Here is a 17,173-nt window from a genome sequence, read left to right on the forward strand (position 1 = left end):
TCCACATGGAGGAACTGTAACTATTAGTTTCATTTCCTTTCACTTATGTTTTATGGCTGTAATGAAAGAGCATTAAGATGAGTCAGGTAGAGCAGTTTAATCCAGAAAAGCAGCAGCAAGAAGAGGAACAAGTTTCTGAGCAGTGATGTGAGCAGCACTGCACGTCTTTTTTATTTATGTATACACAAAATCAGTAATGGAGCCCGAGTGACGCCTACACTGTAATCAATACTGTAAACATATTCAACTCTCAATAATGTAGCCCTATTGAGTATTGGTATTGGTAATGGTGTTTTCCACTTATCCATTTATTGCCTAATAATGTTGCAACACAGTACCATGAAGTCCAGACAATGTTAAAGTAAAGCATCTTTCTTTTAGCTGAAAATGCCTGTCATGAATGACTAGAACCGCAAGCTAATGACTTCCTTTTTAAACTTGTGACAATTTTAAATTGCTTTTATAGCTGATCATTACTTTGTGTCTCACATGTCCCTGCCTGCAGGCAGCGTAGTATCCAAATAACTCTGGCACTACTCAGGCTTTTTGAACTTGAGTTTTTTTTTCACTAATGTAGTTGCTTATTCTCCAGTTCCAGAAAAGTAAGGATTTCACAATTCTCAAAATCAACCCAAATAGGTTTCAGCTGTTACAATAGATCAGTTATGCAAGTGTGACCTCCCCCCCCTAAATTTGTCTTATTTACCTTCGGTGTTCAACTTATAGATGTTCTTGAGGGGTGGAGCAATATGAAAAAATGGGCTCGTGAGTAAGGAAAGAAATATGCTGCTGTTGTTTTTGGGGTTTTTTTACACATGGGAAACCCTTTAAAAACATCTGTTTGGGAGTAATAATCCTGATTCTGGCTTTTGTCTCCTTCCAGATGATTTTCCCCTTCCAGTGGCAGTGTCCCTACATCCCCCTGTGCCCGCTGTCTCTCGCAGGCGTCCTCAACGCGCCGTGTCCATTTATAGTGGGCGTGGACTCCCGCTACTTTGACCTTTATGACCCCCCACCAGATGTTGTTTGTGTGGATCTGGACACGAACACTATCTACCTGTATGTTGTGCTTTGTTGGAGAAAAACACACTTTGTCTTCTACATTAACAGCTCTCATTATGTTGAACAACTCTTTCAGCAGCAGATTTGTGAGCCCAGATTTTTGTTTTCAGCTGTCTTTTGGTTTTTTCCAGTCTACAAACTTTGTGGTTTTGTATGTTACAGGTCAGATGAGAAGAAACACAGCAACTGGAAGAACCTCCCAAAGAAGCCTTGCAAGAGTCTCATTAACTCACTAAGCAACTTGCACCACCAGCTGGCCACTGGTACAAACAGCATCTCATTTGTATAGCAAAACCTGGATCACTTACCTGTTATACCAAGTTACCACAATTAACGTGGACAGGATTCTTAATCTTTACCTGAACACTGTAAGCTTAAATTACAAAATGCATCATGGTATTCTTTTAGTAAATATGGTAGTCCAAAGCTGAAAATAAAACTATACCTTTAAAAAAAGCTAACAATGCATTACAAAACTTTACATAATGGGGAAAAAAGCATCTGAACTATATGCTATTTCCTTTTAAAAAACAAATACGCTTTCATATTTTCTTTTCTGGTTGCTCGGTTGATAAAATATCAGAATTATTTTACTATGTCAAATTTTTGATGCAATAAAAAGTACTTACAAGCTAGCTAGCTTAACTGTAAACACTTTTGTCAAAATCCACACTGAGCATGCTCAGTCTCCATTATAAAACAGCAACAGTTAATGCATTTGATTCTAATCATTCATACGCTGTGCTTATATAGACCTGTCTGAACTTTTTGACAGCACCTGAGGCGTTTTGGTCAGAAAGCTAATGCTAACAGCGTTAGTAACCTCATTGTTCTGTGACTCTCATAATTTTCTCTCTGCATCATTACATTATCTCCATCATCAAGCATTATTACAGAAAAGTAAATGTGGGGAGACCTAATTAATAAACGTATTATTAATTAAGAGTACATTTAATGACACTTTATAAAAGGAGAGAGCTGAGAAATTGATATAAATTATTTAAACTGACCACACTGGCTTGTTTTAGTTTCGCTACGCCCAGTGATGCCGGATGGCTTGGCTGTCGACATGACTCCCATGGACGCGGACTTCACCTGGCACAAGAAAAGGACGGCCCTGGAGATGGAAATCCAAGAGGCCTTCCTTCGTTTCATGGCCTCCATCCTGAAGGGCTACCGCTGCTACCTCAAACCCATCACCCAGGCGCCCTCTGAAAAAACCACGGCTGCAGACTCCCTCTATGACCAACAAGGTAAACACGTGATTCACCAAACACTATGGATTTGTTGATGGCTTCCTGGATCTGTAACCTTTGCATAATTTACAACTTTAATTCAGATGGGCTCAACTCATGCATACTTTTATTGGCATCTCTGTTTCAAGGAGTCAGGTTGACCGAATGGTTGAGAGGCTGAGCACATTCATATGCCCTTTAGTCCAATTCCCTGCCCTCCCTTCCATGTACTGTAATGGTTTAAAATAGACCATTAAAGGTGTTTTTAGAAATTAATCACCTTTCTCATCAGCCATAAGAGTGTTTGTTGCTGGGAAATAGGCTCCTGGCTCCATTTAATTCCCCTCTCAAAGATCAATTTTAGATGATGTGAAAGAGACTCTTCTTCACGCCGCATAGTTTAACACTTTTATAAATAGCTGCACATTGATTTGATGAGGGTCACTCAGGAATAATTAATATAATGAGGCCAAAAAGGACAAAACGTCTTATGTTTGTCCTTTTAAGATGCAGTAAAGACTCTAATTTTGTTCTTTGCTAAGTTACGAAATTAACGAGTGACACTGAATTCATAAATTCCGTAAACTGAGATGACCGTGAAGCTGACGCCGCACTCTCTCCTTCCCTTCCTGCAGGGTTCCTCAAAAGCAGAGACCGTGCCCACCAGAAGTTCTACTCCCAGCTCACCAAGACCCAGATATTCATCCGCTTCATCGAGGAGTGCACCTTCGTCAGCGACAAGGACACAGGCCTGGCCTTTTTTGACGATTGCGTCGAAAAGGTGATTACCATCCCGGCATCATGCTGCCTCCAGGCGTGTAAAAAACGCATGCTGGTCTTTGTTGTTTTGTTTTTCTCTTCCGTTGGAGCGTTGCTTCCAGGAACAGGCCTTTGTGTTACAGTGGTTCATTGGCAAAGTAACATTTGTACGCTGGGAGGCTAAGGAAGCCATAATTTCCTTTGATTCATTCTGTTCCCTTCGCTCTCTTCCCTCTACTTGCAGCTTTTTCCCTCTGATAAAATCACCGACAAGGGCACCAAGGTAATTGCTGATAATGTAATCAGATTTCCTTGCACCTTTTTTTTCCCCTCTTCATATATTTTAATTTCCCCCTATCTGATGAATGCATTCAGTCAAGAGGCATGGATTTTTCCTGCTTTTCCTCTAACTTAATCACAATCAAATAAGCATGCTTTACTGCTTAATTACAAAAGCTTTATAGAGTATCCTCGTAACCTAGTTTATTTACTGGTATCAGACAGGAAATGGTCTACAGTCTGTGCTGTTTTCTAAATCTCTGGATGTGATCCCCTCTGCAGGTTGAAGGAGAGTCATCTGAGGACACAAGACTGCTGGAGCTGGATGAGTCTCAAAAGAGTGAGCACACAGTCTTTGTAATGCCTCCTGAGCCTCCAGTAGATGATGGACCGGATCCTGCTCCTCAGTACACGTAAGACTTGTAGTGCTTTAAGCGTACACTCCACAAAATTATAGTAACACTTTAAAAACACATCAGAGCTCAATAGGGGAAAAATCATGCTGAATGTCAACACCGATATGGGCATGTGATCAGTCTACAGAGGGCTGAATTCCAAGACACCCCCAAAAATCACAGTGATAAAATGATGCGGCAGGAGAGTCCATTTTGTCACCGCGTGCTTACATGTGTGCCTGAGAATGTCAGGGGAGTGCTCATAATAAGAAAACGGATGGTGCATCGATGAGCTCCTGGACAGTCTGAGGTGCAACCTGGTGGTGTTGGATGGACTGAAACATAATGTCTCAGAGGTGAATTTAGGTCAGGCGAGTATGGGGGCCAGTCATACAGTTTCTTCATCCGCCAGGAGCTGCCTGCATACTCTCCCCACATGAGACTGTGCACCAGGAGGAACCCAGGACCACCTGCACCAGTGTAGGTTCAGACAATGGATCCAAGGATTTCATCTCAATACCTAATGGCACTCAGGGAGTTGTTGCCTAGCCTGCAGAGGTCTGTGTGTCCCTCCACTGATATGCCTCCCCAGATCATCGCTGACCCACCACCAAACTGGTCATGCTGGCAGCAAAATGTTCCCCACGGCTTCGTCAGACCCTTTCACATCTATCACGTGTGCTCAGGGTGAATCTGCTCTCATCTGTGAAAAGCACAGGGTGCCACTGGTGGACCTGCTATTCTGGTATTTTATGGCAAACGTAATCGGGCTCCAAGGTGCAGATACCGCTCCTGCTGATGGGTTAAGGACCTTCTGTGGCCCTGTCCAGCTCTCCTAGAGTTAACTGCCTGTCTCTTTCTGCCAGTGGTATTAATGTGTCAACCTGGAGGAGTTGAACTACCTGTGCAACCTCTATAGTGTCTATACATTGCCCCATGCTAACAGCAGTGACACTGACCCTAGCTAAATGCAAAACTAGTGAAAAAACAATCAGAAAAGAAGAGAAGTGGCCTCCATCTGTAAAACCATTCCTGTTTTTAGGGTTTTCTCGTTGTTGTCCCTCTAGTTCACCTGTTGTTAATGTCATTAACACCAAAGCAGCTGAAACTGATTAACAACCCCCTCTGTTACTAAAACGATCAGATCAATATCCAACAAGTTAAACTGACTTGATGCTATACTCTGGTTTAAAAGTGTTCCTTGCTTTACATTCTGCAGGTATAAAGGGTTCCCCAAACTGCAGTTAAATCTATTTGACCGTCCAAGAGAGTTACGTCCTGCACTCAGCACCAGAGCAGCAGGGGCCAGTCTGTCCAGCAGCCCTGCACTACTAGCAAAGAGGACAAAGCAAGTACGTACTCACACTATCATCCTTAGCAGAAGTAGGAACGATACCTGCTTTGACCATGCTCTTCACCCTTTTGTCTTTATCAACGTGTTCATCTGACGTGTGCCCGTACTGCTCCTATAGGAGGTCAAGCTCTCATACAAGATGGCAAAGCGTTTCTACTCCAACCCGCCTCTGTGGGCCCGCTGTCTGTTCAGTCACTGCTACAGTCTGTGGTTCATCTGCCTGCCAGCAGCTGTACGGATGGCCAAGTCAAAGACCCGGGCAATGCAGCAGGCGTACAACATCCTGTTGAAGATGAGAACCACTGAGGTGGAGATACTGGATGAGGTACGTTCACATTTTGTAGGAACATGTTTAGATTATCACTTCTCTTTAGATTTTTGGAATTTCATAGACAATGCAAAACATATAAAGTAATGATCATGTGTTTGTCTGCTGTCAGGTGTGTTACAGAGTGGTGATGCAGCTCTGCGGCGTGTGGGGTCTGCCTGTGATGGCTGTGCGAGTCCTGGTTGAGATGAAGAAAGCTGGAGTCCATCCCAACGCCATCACATATGGATACTACAATAAGGTTTACATATATGGCTTATCACTTTAACATATGAAATGTGTGTGTGTGTGTGTGTGGTCTTGCTGATATGCTGGTTTATGGGATTTATTAAGCAATCCCATCTCATCCTTCATCTGTTCTGCGCAGGCTGTCTTAGAGAGCCCGTGGCCCAGCCGGAACCAGAGCGGCCTGATCATGTGGACCAAGTTGCGCAACGTCCTTCGTGGAGTCACGCAGTTTAAATACGGTTTAAACCGCACATCTTCTGAGAAGGGATCAACACTGACTACCACAGGTGTGACTCAAATGTACAAGGCTGTGTTCCTCTTGTTCCCTTTTCTTGCTTTTTTTTTACCTCTTCTAAGCAGGTTATATGATTGGTTTGTTTGTTTACCTGTTAGCAGGGTTACTTAAACTAGTGCTGTCAGCGTTAATCTTGTTAAAATGACGTTAACGCCATAACCGCATTAACGCGGCAAATCTTGGTTAGCGAGTTATTGCGGATTGTCCCATGTCTGGGGCTGCACGGCGTTAGCTCGTTAGCGCCGTCCAGCCACACGCACAGGGCGATCGGCGTTAATGCGGTTATGGCGTTAACGTCATTTTAACAGCACTAGTTAAAACCTGAAACTTTATCAGACAAGAGGTTGACTCTACTTAGAAGTTATAGGACACTTCTTATCATAGCTTCATGATTACATACAAATTGGAATTTTTAAAAAAAAATGATGACATTAACTTGATGTTAACTAGAAAATATCAGAAGTCTGCTGCTATACCAGATACAATCTACTCATGTTTCTTCCTGCGTCCTTCTTTAGGTGCTCCAGTAGCTGCCTCAGCAGTCACTGATGCCGACTGTTTGAGTCATGGAAGTGCAGACAGCTCGAGCGAGGTCAACGGTGAAGAGAACAGTGTATTTGCCCCCAGCCATGACATGGAAGACGTAGCAGATAACCACTGCAGCGCAGGTACTGATTCCCAAAGCATCGGTTCTCTGTAACACAAGGTTCAGCTGAGTCTCTGAGGAACAAAAACAAAAGCTTTCTTAAAAGCGTACATTTGTGATTACAGCTGTGTTTGTGGTTTTTTTAAATTCTGTGCTCTCCAGAGAGACAGTGTGATCAAGGATATGGCTCCAAGGATGAGCTGCACCAGGAGTTGGCTGAACCGTTGCACGCTGCACTTCCGCCGGCTGATGAGAGAAACGATACCAAAGCACAGCATAATGGTAAGAAAGGCCCAGCCTCAGGCCTTCACCTCCAGTATTTGTTGTATGCACCACAAACCACTACTTTTATTTTTGTTTCTTTTTAACCAGGAGGGGACATAGCTGGCTCAGTGGACAGTGCAGTAGCAGTGGGAGAGCCCCACAGTCCTGTCGATGGGTTGCCGCATGTCCACAGTATTGTTAGGCTGTCCACGGGAAGCTTTGACGGAGAAACGGGTAAGAAAGTACATTTAGCTCAAATATTTTAAAAGGTTTTGTTGGAAATTCTGTGAAATTGGCATCACCTTTGAATTTGTAAAGATTATTTGTTCCTGTTTCAATTAAGCTACATAAATGTAATTGTTGCACTACAATAACTGTATCTGTGTGTAGGTAAAGGGAAGCTGTTCAGGAGACACAGCAAGAACGATAACGTGTCACTTACCGATGACGATCCCTCGCTGCCGTCCCCGGCCGTAGCTCACCAGTCTCAGCATCAGCGGCAGAAATCCTTCTCTGAACGCAGCTGCAGCTTCAGCGCTGAAACTCGTGCTGGAATGCTCTCTGAGGCAGGCATGGACCACATGGCCAGCCGAATGGGCGCTGATGCTCGTATCCTAGCTGGAGTCCTCTCAGGAGGTCAAAGCCCACCCCCTAATATTATGCCCAAACCACTTTTTAAAGACTTGGAGGAAGAGCCTGAGGAAAATCAGGGTTTGAGGCTTAAAAAGCTTCCAGAAGAAGAGGACCCAGAAACCGCAGAAGAAAGAAAGACAGACGACAAAGACCTGAAGGTTACCGAAGTAAATAGGGAGAAACAAGTAAGAAAAAACACTGAAACTAATGAAGATGATTCTGGAGTGCGAGGACCCATTTTGGAGAGGGCCGACGTGGAAGTGGGAGCTGACCCACTGTCACGTCTGGTGTCAGAGAGCGAAGAGTCGGCCTCTGTCAACAGTCAGGAACCGCCACGCTCCGTGCCTGCTGTGGTGTCCCGTAACCTGGCTGAGGAGATCGAGCTGTACATGAGCTTGAAAACCCCGCTGGGTACCAAATCCTCCAGCATGGAGCTCCAGCAGCCGCAGGTAGACTCCACGGATGCACCTCAGCCCAAACAGACTCTGGAGCGGAGGTCCAGCCTCCCAGTGCCTCCTGTGAAAACCCCAACTGGCTCACCGAGCAACACCCCCAAACGCAGCCCCAGCACTGTAACCCGCTCCAAGACTTTTGCAGTAAAGACAAAGACGCCTGCGAGCTCTACAGCGAGCCCGGGCCAGCGATCGTCCTCACTGACCGCACTGGTCAAGTCCTCTCAGGGGGGGTCGCTGGGCTCGGTCTTTAACACCATTTCAGGTATCAAGATGGACACGTTCTTAACAGGACCTAAAATCGATGTGCTCAAGTCAAGCATGAAGCAGGCAGCAAACGTGGCCAGCAAAGTGTGGGGGGCAGTGGCATCCGCTTACGCCGATTCAGATGATGAGGTGAGGGTCATTAAAAGGTCATTCCAGACATTTTAAGCAGTTTAACATCTGATCTGATGGAACAGGTGTGTCAGCCTGTTCTGCATAAAAGGGAAGATTTAAGGTAACTTTTCTCTACAGGATGAAGCTCAGGCTGGTGGCGGTGGCTTCCCAGCTCGTCTGGATGAAAATATGCTGGCTGCACATGACTTGGATGACAGTCCTGAGAGAAAAGGCATCCCAGGTTTGGTGGCTAATGGTCTGAACCAGAGCTGCACCAGCCTGGGCGGCAGCAGCAGCGGCAGCAGTGACACGGGCCGAGGGACCACACAGACACGTAAGCACTGACTCTCTGATGTAAATGAAGAAGCAAGGGAGGGGCAGTGAAGTACTTCTTAGGCCAGTGATGCCAGCTTTCAATATTGTTTTCATGTCGGCCTGCAGATCTGATTCCAGGGCGCCCGGGCAGAGGTCCTGACTCTGAGCAAAGCTCCTCGCATCACGCCTCCTCCTCGAGTATTTTCCAGAACTGTGCACTGGAGGTAGGACATGCATGAACAGAGTCTGTTTGCGCTGCACTCTCACTGCTGATGTTTAAAATACAGCAGGGTTTGACGCGTTATCCCACTTACAGGTGCTGATGTCCAGTTGCTCCCAGTGTCGCTCCTGTGAAGCGCTGGTGTACGACGAGGAGATCATGGCAGGCTGGACAGCTGATGATTCCAACCTCAATACCAACTGTCCTTTCTGTCAGACGGTCTTTCTTCCCTTATTGCACATCGAGTTTCACGACCTGCGCACGATGACAGGGTAGGAAACTGTCAGATGAGATTTTTTATTTTTCCTGTGTTGTAACACACGAACATATTCTTTGTGGCAACTCAAATTTAAATATCCCTGTTCTTTTATTTTCTCTTTAAGGTTTTATGTGAATCCCAGTGCCTCAGGGGACAGCATCCACAGCACAAGCACCCACCCCACAGCTAGCAGCGCGGCTGACATTAAGACACCAGACCTTATCACTTTCACTGAAGATGAACCGAGGGAGACCGCTGAAAATACTCCAGGAGCACAGAAGAGGTACAACTTCATCTGAGTACCCTGAATGCACCTCAGGTTGCATGCACGAGGAGATGCATTTGCATGTTTGTTTAAATCTTCAGCACCGCCTTACTAGTGTTTTCATAGTAAATGCCATCTAGTGGTAGAAACTACCACTAGATGGCAGCATAGATCTTCTAATATGATCTTGGTGCCTTTTACTTGGTGACTGAGAACAAAAAGTTATTGGAATAAACTTTAATAACAAAAATAATAATTGTTGTTGTGGATCATTGCATTATTGTAAGGTCTTTACCTTATAATATAAAGTTCTATATAATGCTAATGTTTTGGTGCTATATAAATAAGTGAATGGTTGTTTCCAGTTTGATTCCAGGGCCGGTACAGTCAGATCCCCTGGGTCTCCTGGAGCACCAGGCAGCATGTAAGCAGCAGAAAGGCACCGGGACATCTTTGACACGTAGCAACAGTGTTGGAGGACCTCTGCAAAGCCTGGACTATTCTCAGAGACCTGGACATGGTGTTTCCACCACCAGCCTTCCCTGCAGTTTGCAGGAAGTGCAAGTCAGTGCCTCCTTTCTGTTCCAAGCCTTCACTGACAGTAGTACTTTTACCCTCATGGAGTCAATGAGTGGAATTCTGTGTGTTTACAGGACGGCATGGGGACAAAGCGGCCAAATCCCAAACCAGTGTCTGTGCCGTACCTCAGCCCCTTGGTACTGCGCAAGGAGCTGGAAACCTTGCTGGAGAATGAGGGAGATCAGGTATAAATATAAAGACATTCTCTCATGGTTTGATGTGTATAGCAAGTGTCAGCCAGCAGATTCAAGATCCTTTGAGTTACACTTTGTGGTTTATCTGTCCAGGTGATCTACACCCACAAGTTCCTCAGCCAGCACCCAATCATTTTCTGGAACCTGGTGTGGTATTTCCGCCGCCTGGACCTGCCCTCTCACCTGCCCGGTCTCATCCTCACTTCTGAACACTGCAACAACGGAGTGCAGGTTAGACATAATGTCTGGTTAAATGCAGTTTTCTCTTCTTCTTCTATGCTTTCCAATCTCAAGGTATGCACTATTGTCCACAGGAACTTGTACCAGGAACTAGGAACTTTTAGACCAGAGTGTAGATTAGTTTCAGAACATTGGGTCGTGGAATATTTTAGCTATTTCACAATAGCTGGTAAAAAGTATTCTTGCTCTGTGGTGTGCTGCTTTTTTACTGTTTTTAAAGATTAAAAAAAAATCTCCTCGATCGCTCTCATCTTTATATTCTTTGTTGTTGTAAGAAAACTGTGACATCATCCATCAGGTGGGCATACAGTAGAGGACTACGTCCAAATGAAGCTGTGAGGAATGTTTATATGAAACTGACCCACACATAAAAGATGAAATGCTGTGACTGTAATAGACTGAAGCCAGCAGTGATGTGCACACCACCTATAAGAAGTCATCTAGACCCAACACAGCAAACTCATTCCTTTACAGAGGATGTCCTGTAATTAGCGAGCACCGTGTAAGCTGTGCTATAATGTCATGGTTTATTCTTGCAGCTGCCTCTGACGTCACTGCCACAGGACAGTAAGCAGGTGTACGTACAGCTCCTGTGGGACAATATCAACCTGCACCAAGAACCCGGAGAACCACTTTACCTGCTCTGGAGGACCTTTTGTAAGTGTGAAGACAGACATTATCAGTCATTGTCCATCAGTACAGTGTCAAGTGTAGAACCTGTATTTGCAGATTGAATTGTGAGCTTTCAAATTATTAGGATGCACTATACTGCATAATCACCACTGGGGGGCACCGGAGTTGGGCCTTTAAACCTCAAGCAAACACATTTTAGTTCACACTAAGAAAGAAGGTATGTACTGATTTCCAAACCCCCCAAAACCAGTCAGATATGGTTTTGTGAACGGAACGTAAAAGAGCGAAAGGACGTAGAAATATACGTGTATCTACTAAACATCTCAAGTTTGAACCTCAGTGACCTTGAAATGAAATTTTCTGAAAATCTTGTGAATGCAATAACTTGGCAATGAGACAAAAAGGGATTTTATAATTGATACCTTCGGTGCATGTATTAGGAGATTGAGGGGTATTTTTGTTAAAGTGTCACTGCTGAGCAGAACAGATCAGAGTGGAGGCTCTTTGCTAAAAGAATATTTGAGCAGACTCTCTGATGCTTTGGTGTTTGTGCTCCCAGTGGAGAAGAGGGGAACTCTGGGGCCAACAGACCACCAGGAGAGCCGCACTCTCCTCAACACCATTGTTCGCAACATCCAGACCAACGACGTCTACGGGCCGATCAACCTGCTGATCCGAGAGATCAAACGGCGTCCAGAAGGGCTCAAACGGCAGAGGTCAGTTCTCCTCCTTCATCTATACTCACTGTTTCATATTTAGTCTTCCTTTAAGCTCTTAGTTATGATTTTTGCTGCAGTGCATTAGAAAAGTGTCTGATGCCTCGTGTGTGTGAATGTCTCCCAGGAGCGTCTATAGAGAAATACTGTTTCTGTCACTGGTGGCTTTGGGACGGGAGAACATCGACGTAGGTGAGTGAGATTAACTAGTGATGTCAGCTGTGACCTCTAGTGTGCTGTAAGAGTTTGAAGGTGATGAAAAGCGATGACGTGAAACGTTCCTAACTCATATCTGTGTCGTCATCATGCAGAGGCCTTCGACAGAGAGTACCACAGCGCATACAACCAGCTGAGCGCGGAGCAGCGCAAGTCTCTGCACTGCATCGATCGCCCGCCCACTCCCAGCGTCCAGTGGTGCCTTAAATGTTTTGGAGCGCCTTTCGTCTGAACTGATCCTCTCAGCAGCAGAGACACAAACTCTTACTGTTCCTGCTTCAACTTTGGGGAACAGGGAGACTTTCGGACATCTCCAGCTGGACGAACATGGTACTGCTTCCTCCGTTTGCCTTGGAAGATGACGTTGGCCGTTTCATGTTTCTTTGCTTTGCTTTAAAGAGGTTTTCCAAGCAGCTGCCTAAAAGTGGAACTGTTGTTGTAAACTTCCTGGAAAGCTGTATTGAATCTCTTCAGACTAGTTGAGTTGCTTTTCCTTACAGAAGCTGTATAAAGCGATTGATCACTGTACAGAATATCTGTGTGTGTGCATGTCAGCAGCTTTGCTCGTAGCCTTTTGCCTCCTTAAATCTGTCGTAGCTATACTCGTATCAGCTCTGTGTGAGACCGTGTACAGACTCTGACTCTAACTTTGTGCACTTTCTGAAGAAGAGTAAGTAAATCAAGTTCACCTGACCTTTTTGTACAGTTTAAGGAAATCTCAGTCGAGGTTGCATTTTTGTCAACAACCCTGATTGTTGTGATCAGAGTCTTAATGAATGTTCACATGTACAGGCTCACACTGGGGCTCTGTGCAGCTTTGTGTTGGAGCATCACATTTAAATGGGAGAGGACTGAGGCTTTGGACAATCACTAATTATCAATCACTAAAATAGATTCATAACATTCCAGATGCCCTGTGCTCAAAGCAGGAGTATTGATCTCTGTGATAACACATGTGACAGCAACTGTTTGGAAAGTAGAGATCATGAAAAACAAAGACATCAATCTGAAGCATGAAGGTGCCACACCACTGATTAAAAACATCAGAGGAACACAGACAGCAGAGGTGTGCTGGCTTCAGTCGGCCTTTTTAAAGCTGCATTTTTAACAGTAACATACTGTGTTTGTTCAGCTAACATGTCTTATTCTGATCATAACTCAGAGCTGTGTCTCTCATTCTCTACTCTAGCACAGAGTGAACCACGACGGTTCAGACAGGATCTCTTTTATGGTTTACATAAAAGTGCAGAGGGCTCTTGATGAGTGCTGAAACTGTGTCAGGACAGAAGGCCTTTGATATTTGACATTCCACTAAAAACAGTGAAACAGGCGGGAAAACAAAGTGCTGCGATGAATTGTCGGGTAAAGATGGACCTGTGTGTTGACTTGAGTGTGAGTGTGGCGCTGTACTTGTACAGATGAGAAAATGTGTTGTAAAATATTCCATTTGCACTGCATAGATTAGAACCTGCTCTTAACCCACATCAGAATATTAACAATTTACACCATTTTTCATCCAGAAAAAAATCTCAATTATTTATTTTTGTATTGTTGACATTTGGATTGCAGCTGCTGTGCTAACTTCGAGTTTTTATAACTAGCTGCCCCCGTTTTCCCCTTGAATCCGTGTTAGGGGAGTCCAGCCGGTGTTGACTTAGTAAATCTCCTCTTGGAGGATGTACAGAAAAGTTTTTTAAAGGTTCTCTTACCGTCCTGTGGAAAGGAAATGAATGTCTACACATAAGTGCGCTGCAATAAATGAGTTTGTGAACTGATTGAAAGTGAAATTTGTCCTTTTTTTGTCTTTGTGTTAAGAAGAGTTTGTATTTATTGCCAGATTTAAACATCTGCCTTTGTAACACTGCTGTAGCTCATTTCTGTTTTCATGGAAGTAGATGTGATCTTAGTGGGAAAAAAGTTATACTCATGTCAATTTATTTCAAAATCTGCCTTTGTAACACTGCTGTTGCTCATTTCTCTTCATTTCTGTTTTCATGGAAAAAGATGTAAACTTCCTGTCATCCACTGCCAGGAAATCCCATTTCTCCCAAAAGATCCATCCACCCAGCCAGTTTTAGAGTTGTGTGGGGCTCGAGCTTATCCTATCAGAGGTATCCCCTGGATGATGATCGGCAGTCTTTCGAGCCTTTTGAGCTCACACAGAGACAGACAACCATTCATACTCACATTCACACCTATGGGAAATTCAGAATAACCTGAATTTTTTTAGAAAAAACTGACTTTTTTAAATACAAACACTTGAAGGTATGTGTGTGTTAGATCTTTTTTTCTAAAAGCCAATAAATAACAAAACACACATACACAAGTTTTCTTGCACTCATTTTCACTCTAGACCAGGGGTGTCACTCGAGGGGATGCACAGTACAGTAGTGCAATTCATCCTGATCGGTGATTGGTCAAAAGTCTTCTGTGTTTACGTTAAGTTACAGAGTCTGGATTTAGCGGAAATTACACGACGCTGAATAACGCGTTTTTCTTTGTGGTAAATGTTAGCCGCGCGCTATGACATCTAATGTATTACGCTCATTTCTAGTCTTTTCAGTGGCTACAGCTGCTTTCCGTGGCTCGTTACAAACGATCTGAGATATAGATCCACTTCTGTCTGGCGTAGGCTGCTCACTAGGGCTGGGTATCATCACTGATTTCTATAATCCATTCGATTCCGGTTCTCAAAGTCCTGATTCGATTCAACTTAGCCTCAGACAGTCAGAAATATTATAATTCTGATAATTTATCAGTACTGACTTCATCAGAATTGTGAACATCACAGCAGATCCCTTTGTTTTAAAGTAACTGAGAATAAAACACAGAAAAACATGAAGGAGATTTTCCTGGTCTGGCTTTTTAGAGCAGATAACCTTAAAAATATTCTGCAATATTCTGCAATTTTGCATAATTTAAAGAAGTTTAAATTTCTTCAGTATTGAACAGCAGAAATGAGGCTTTCTTGTCCGAGGTCATTTAAGTGAAAAAAAGAAAAAGACAGCGCTGTAAACAATGGTAGACTGGTGGGTAATAAGCGAATGAATAATGCAGAAAACAGATTTGAGACGGGAAACTGTTCTTGAAGTACACAGAGAGAGAGAGAGCTGTGCAGGAAGTGTGATTTTTATCGTGGTGGAAGCAAAACAGCAAAAGTCAGAGGGAATTCATGACGACATTGATCAAATGTGAAGCGTAGTTTGCTGCTTCTTGGCTCGGCGAATTTTGTGTGATGACACAGCCCTCACTTCTAAAACTTGCGCACAGACACACCCCTCACAAGCTTGCCACAGACACACCGCTCACTTCTAAAAGGTGGGGGGATGCACAGTACAGTAGTGCAATTCATCCTGATCGGTGATTGGTCAAAAGTCTAGAGTGAAAGGAGAGGCTTGTGATTGGTGGAAAATGTGCAATGAAGAAGCCTTTTTTTATTCATTCAGTCTGTTGTCTGTTTTTTCTTTATCAAAAATATAAAATTATCGGATTGGATAACGAAGCACTGACAGTGTAAAGCGAAAGGGACCAACCGAGTTATGATCATATTTATGTGAATAGCGACAGGTTTATATTATTATTTCTTTAAACTCATATTCCTGCATCTTTATATTGAATTTGTCTGAAAGTTCTGTTAAAAAAACCCGAATAAGTTAAAAAAAAACAACTAAAAAAAACAAAACACCAAATTATTTAGGGGGGCTTAAGAATATTTTAGGGAGGCTTCAGCACCCCTAAAATAGGCCTAACGACGCCACTGCCGATCACCGAGGCGTGGGTACAAGCAACAATCCAGAATATAATAAAACCAGGCGCACCAGAAAAAGGTTAGCCCACTTAATAAAAACAATTCCACAAAAATAAAAGATGACACCAAAAAGACGAGACAAGACAATCTTTAATAGCTTTAATAAAAGAAATCACACATGCACACCAAACTGGAAGGCTTACATCCCACAAATCAAACTACAACTCGTGCTAGTGGCAATAGTTCAGGCCTTGATCACAAGCCAGTCTGGCTCCCCACAGGCTGAGATCGGCAACTGAGGCGGTTTCAAGTTCCCAGCCAACCCGTTCTCACTCCCAAAGCGTAACATTTTACGCTAGGTGACAAATCGTCACCATATTACGTTTTCGGCTACCCACCACGTTCCTAAATGACGACCTCGGAAAAAGAGGAAATATGAGAACCGTCTGGACTGAACCTACACATGTTCGCTCTTTTTCTTCAAATCGCTTAGAAACACGCTATTTAACATCATTAAAGTCCTGGTTACGGTCTGGAATAAGGTTATGGTTAGGGCTAGGGATACGGTTAGGTTTAGGGCTGGAATACAGGGCTGGAACGTCTATTACCGCGGGAGCGTCATTGCACTGGATTCCAGCCATAACCCACCGCGTACCATAAGAACGCTGAAGGTCTCCTTTCGCGTTCCTCAGGAACGCCGCGGGACGTGAAAAAAAGGTCGACATGTTACGCCTGGGGAGTGAGAACGCTCTGTTCCCAGCACGACACGCGGGCAGAGGATCGCTCCAGCCCGATCACCGAGGCGTGGGTACAAGCAACAATCCAGAATATAATAAAACCAGGCGCACCAGAAAAAGGTTAGCCCACTTAATAAAAACAATTCCACAAAAATAAAAGATGACACCAAAAAGACGAGACAAGACAATCTTTAATAGCTTTAATAAAAGAAATCACACATGCACACCAAACTGGAAGGCTTACATCCCACAAATCAAACTACAACTCGTGCTGGTGGCAATAGTTCAGGCCTTGATCACAAGCCAGTCTGGCTCCGCACAGGCTGAGATCGGCAACTGAGGCGGTTTCAAGTTCCCAGCACGACACGCGGGCAGAGGATCGCTCCAGCCCGATCACCGAGGCGTGGGTACAAGCAACAATCCAGAATATAATAAAACCAGGCGCACCAGAAAAAGGTTAGCCCACTTAATAAAAACAATTCCACAAAAATAAAAGATGACACCAAAAAGACGAGACAAGACAAGAGAGCAGCTCCACCGAGCAGGAGCCCTCAAACCGACTATAGGCAGGCGTCTTGATTCTCCAATTAAGGTTAGGCGATTTGCCACGGAGAGGTGAAGGCAGCAATCAAACCCTAAAACAAAGGATAAATGTAACCTTAGCCTCTTGTAGCTGTGAATGCTAATAAAAGCAGTTCTAACGGCTTACCCCAGGACCGGAGGCGCTTTGGTGGAGATAACGA

The 17,173-nt window shown here is 44.1% G+C and overlaps 1 protein-coding gene across 5 annotated transcripts in view; it reads left to right on the forward strand.

Annotated features, from left to right (window-relative positions):
- dennd4c (DENN/MADD domain containing 4C) overlaps positions 1-13,721 on the forward strand; it is a 38,859-nt gene extending 25,138 nt beyond the window's left edge. For 4 of the 5 annotated variants that reach the window (XM_026161735.1, XM_026161736.1, XM_026161737.1 and 1 more), the window contains exons 10-34: positions 884-1,059; positions 1,225-1,325; positions 2,091-2,315; positions 2,933-3,078; positions 3,301-3,339; positions 3,618-3,748; positions 4,950-5,082; positions 5,203-5,409; positions 5,525-5,653; positions 5,780-5,927; positions 6,454-6,603; positions 6,744-6,863; positions 6,954-7,079; positions 7,236-8,326; positions 8,447-8,642; positions 8,750-8,847; positions 8,940-9,115; positions 9,227-9,385; positions 9,733-9,931; positions 10,021-10,131; positions 10,234-10,371; positions 10,920-11,037; positions 11,573-11,729; positions 11,857-11,921; positions 12,041-13,721. In XM_026161735.1, coding sequence (XP_026017520.1) covers positions 884-1,059; positions 1,225-1,325; positions 2,091-2,315; positions 2,933-3,078; positions 3,301-3,339; positions 3,618-3,748; positions 4,950-5,082; positions 5,203-5,409; positions 5,525-5,653; positions 5,780-5,927; positions 6,454-6,603; positions 6,744-6,863; positions 6,954-7,079; positions 7,236-8,326; positions 8,447-8,642; positions 8,750-8,847; positions 8,940-9,115; positions 9,227-9,385; positions 9,733-9,931; positions 10,021-10,131; positions 10,234-10,371; positions 10,920-11,037; positions 11,573-11,729; positions 11,857-11,921; positions 12,041-12,177 — 4,476 coding nt within the window. In that variant the 3' untranslated portion in view covers positions 12,178-13,721. The remainder of the gene's footprint in view (positions 1-883; positions 1,060-1,224; positions 1,326-2,090; positions 2,316-2,932; positions 3,079-3,300; positions 3,340-3,617; positions 3,749-4,949; positions 5,083-5,202; positions 5,410-5,524; positions 5,654-5,779; positions 5,928-6,453; positions 6,604-6,743; positions 6,864-6,953; positions 7,080-7,235; positions 8,327-8,446; positions 8,643-8,749; positions 8,848-8,939; positions 9,116-9,226; positions 9,386-9,732; positions 9,932-10,020; positions 10,132-10,233; positions 10,372-10,919; positions 11,038-11,572; positions 11,730-11,856; positions 11,922-12,040) is intronic. The other variant, XM_026161738.1, reaches the window with a different exon arrangement.
- Positions 13,722-17,173: the final 3,452 nt, after the last annotated feature.

The sequence above is a fragment of the Astatotilapia calliptera genome, chromosome 3 (genome assembly GCF_900246225.1).
Source record: "Astatotilapia calliptera chromosome 3, fAstCal1.2, whole genome shotgun sequence".
Taxonomy (NCBI): domain Eukaryota; kingdom Metazoa; phylum Chordata; class Actinopteri; order Cichliformes; family Cichlidae; genus Astatotilapia; species Astatotilapia calliptera.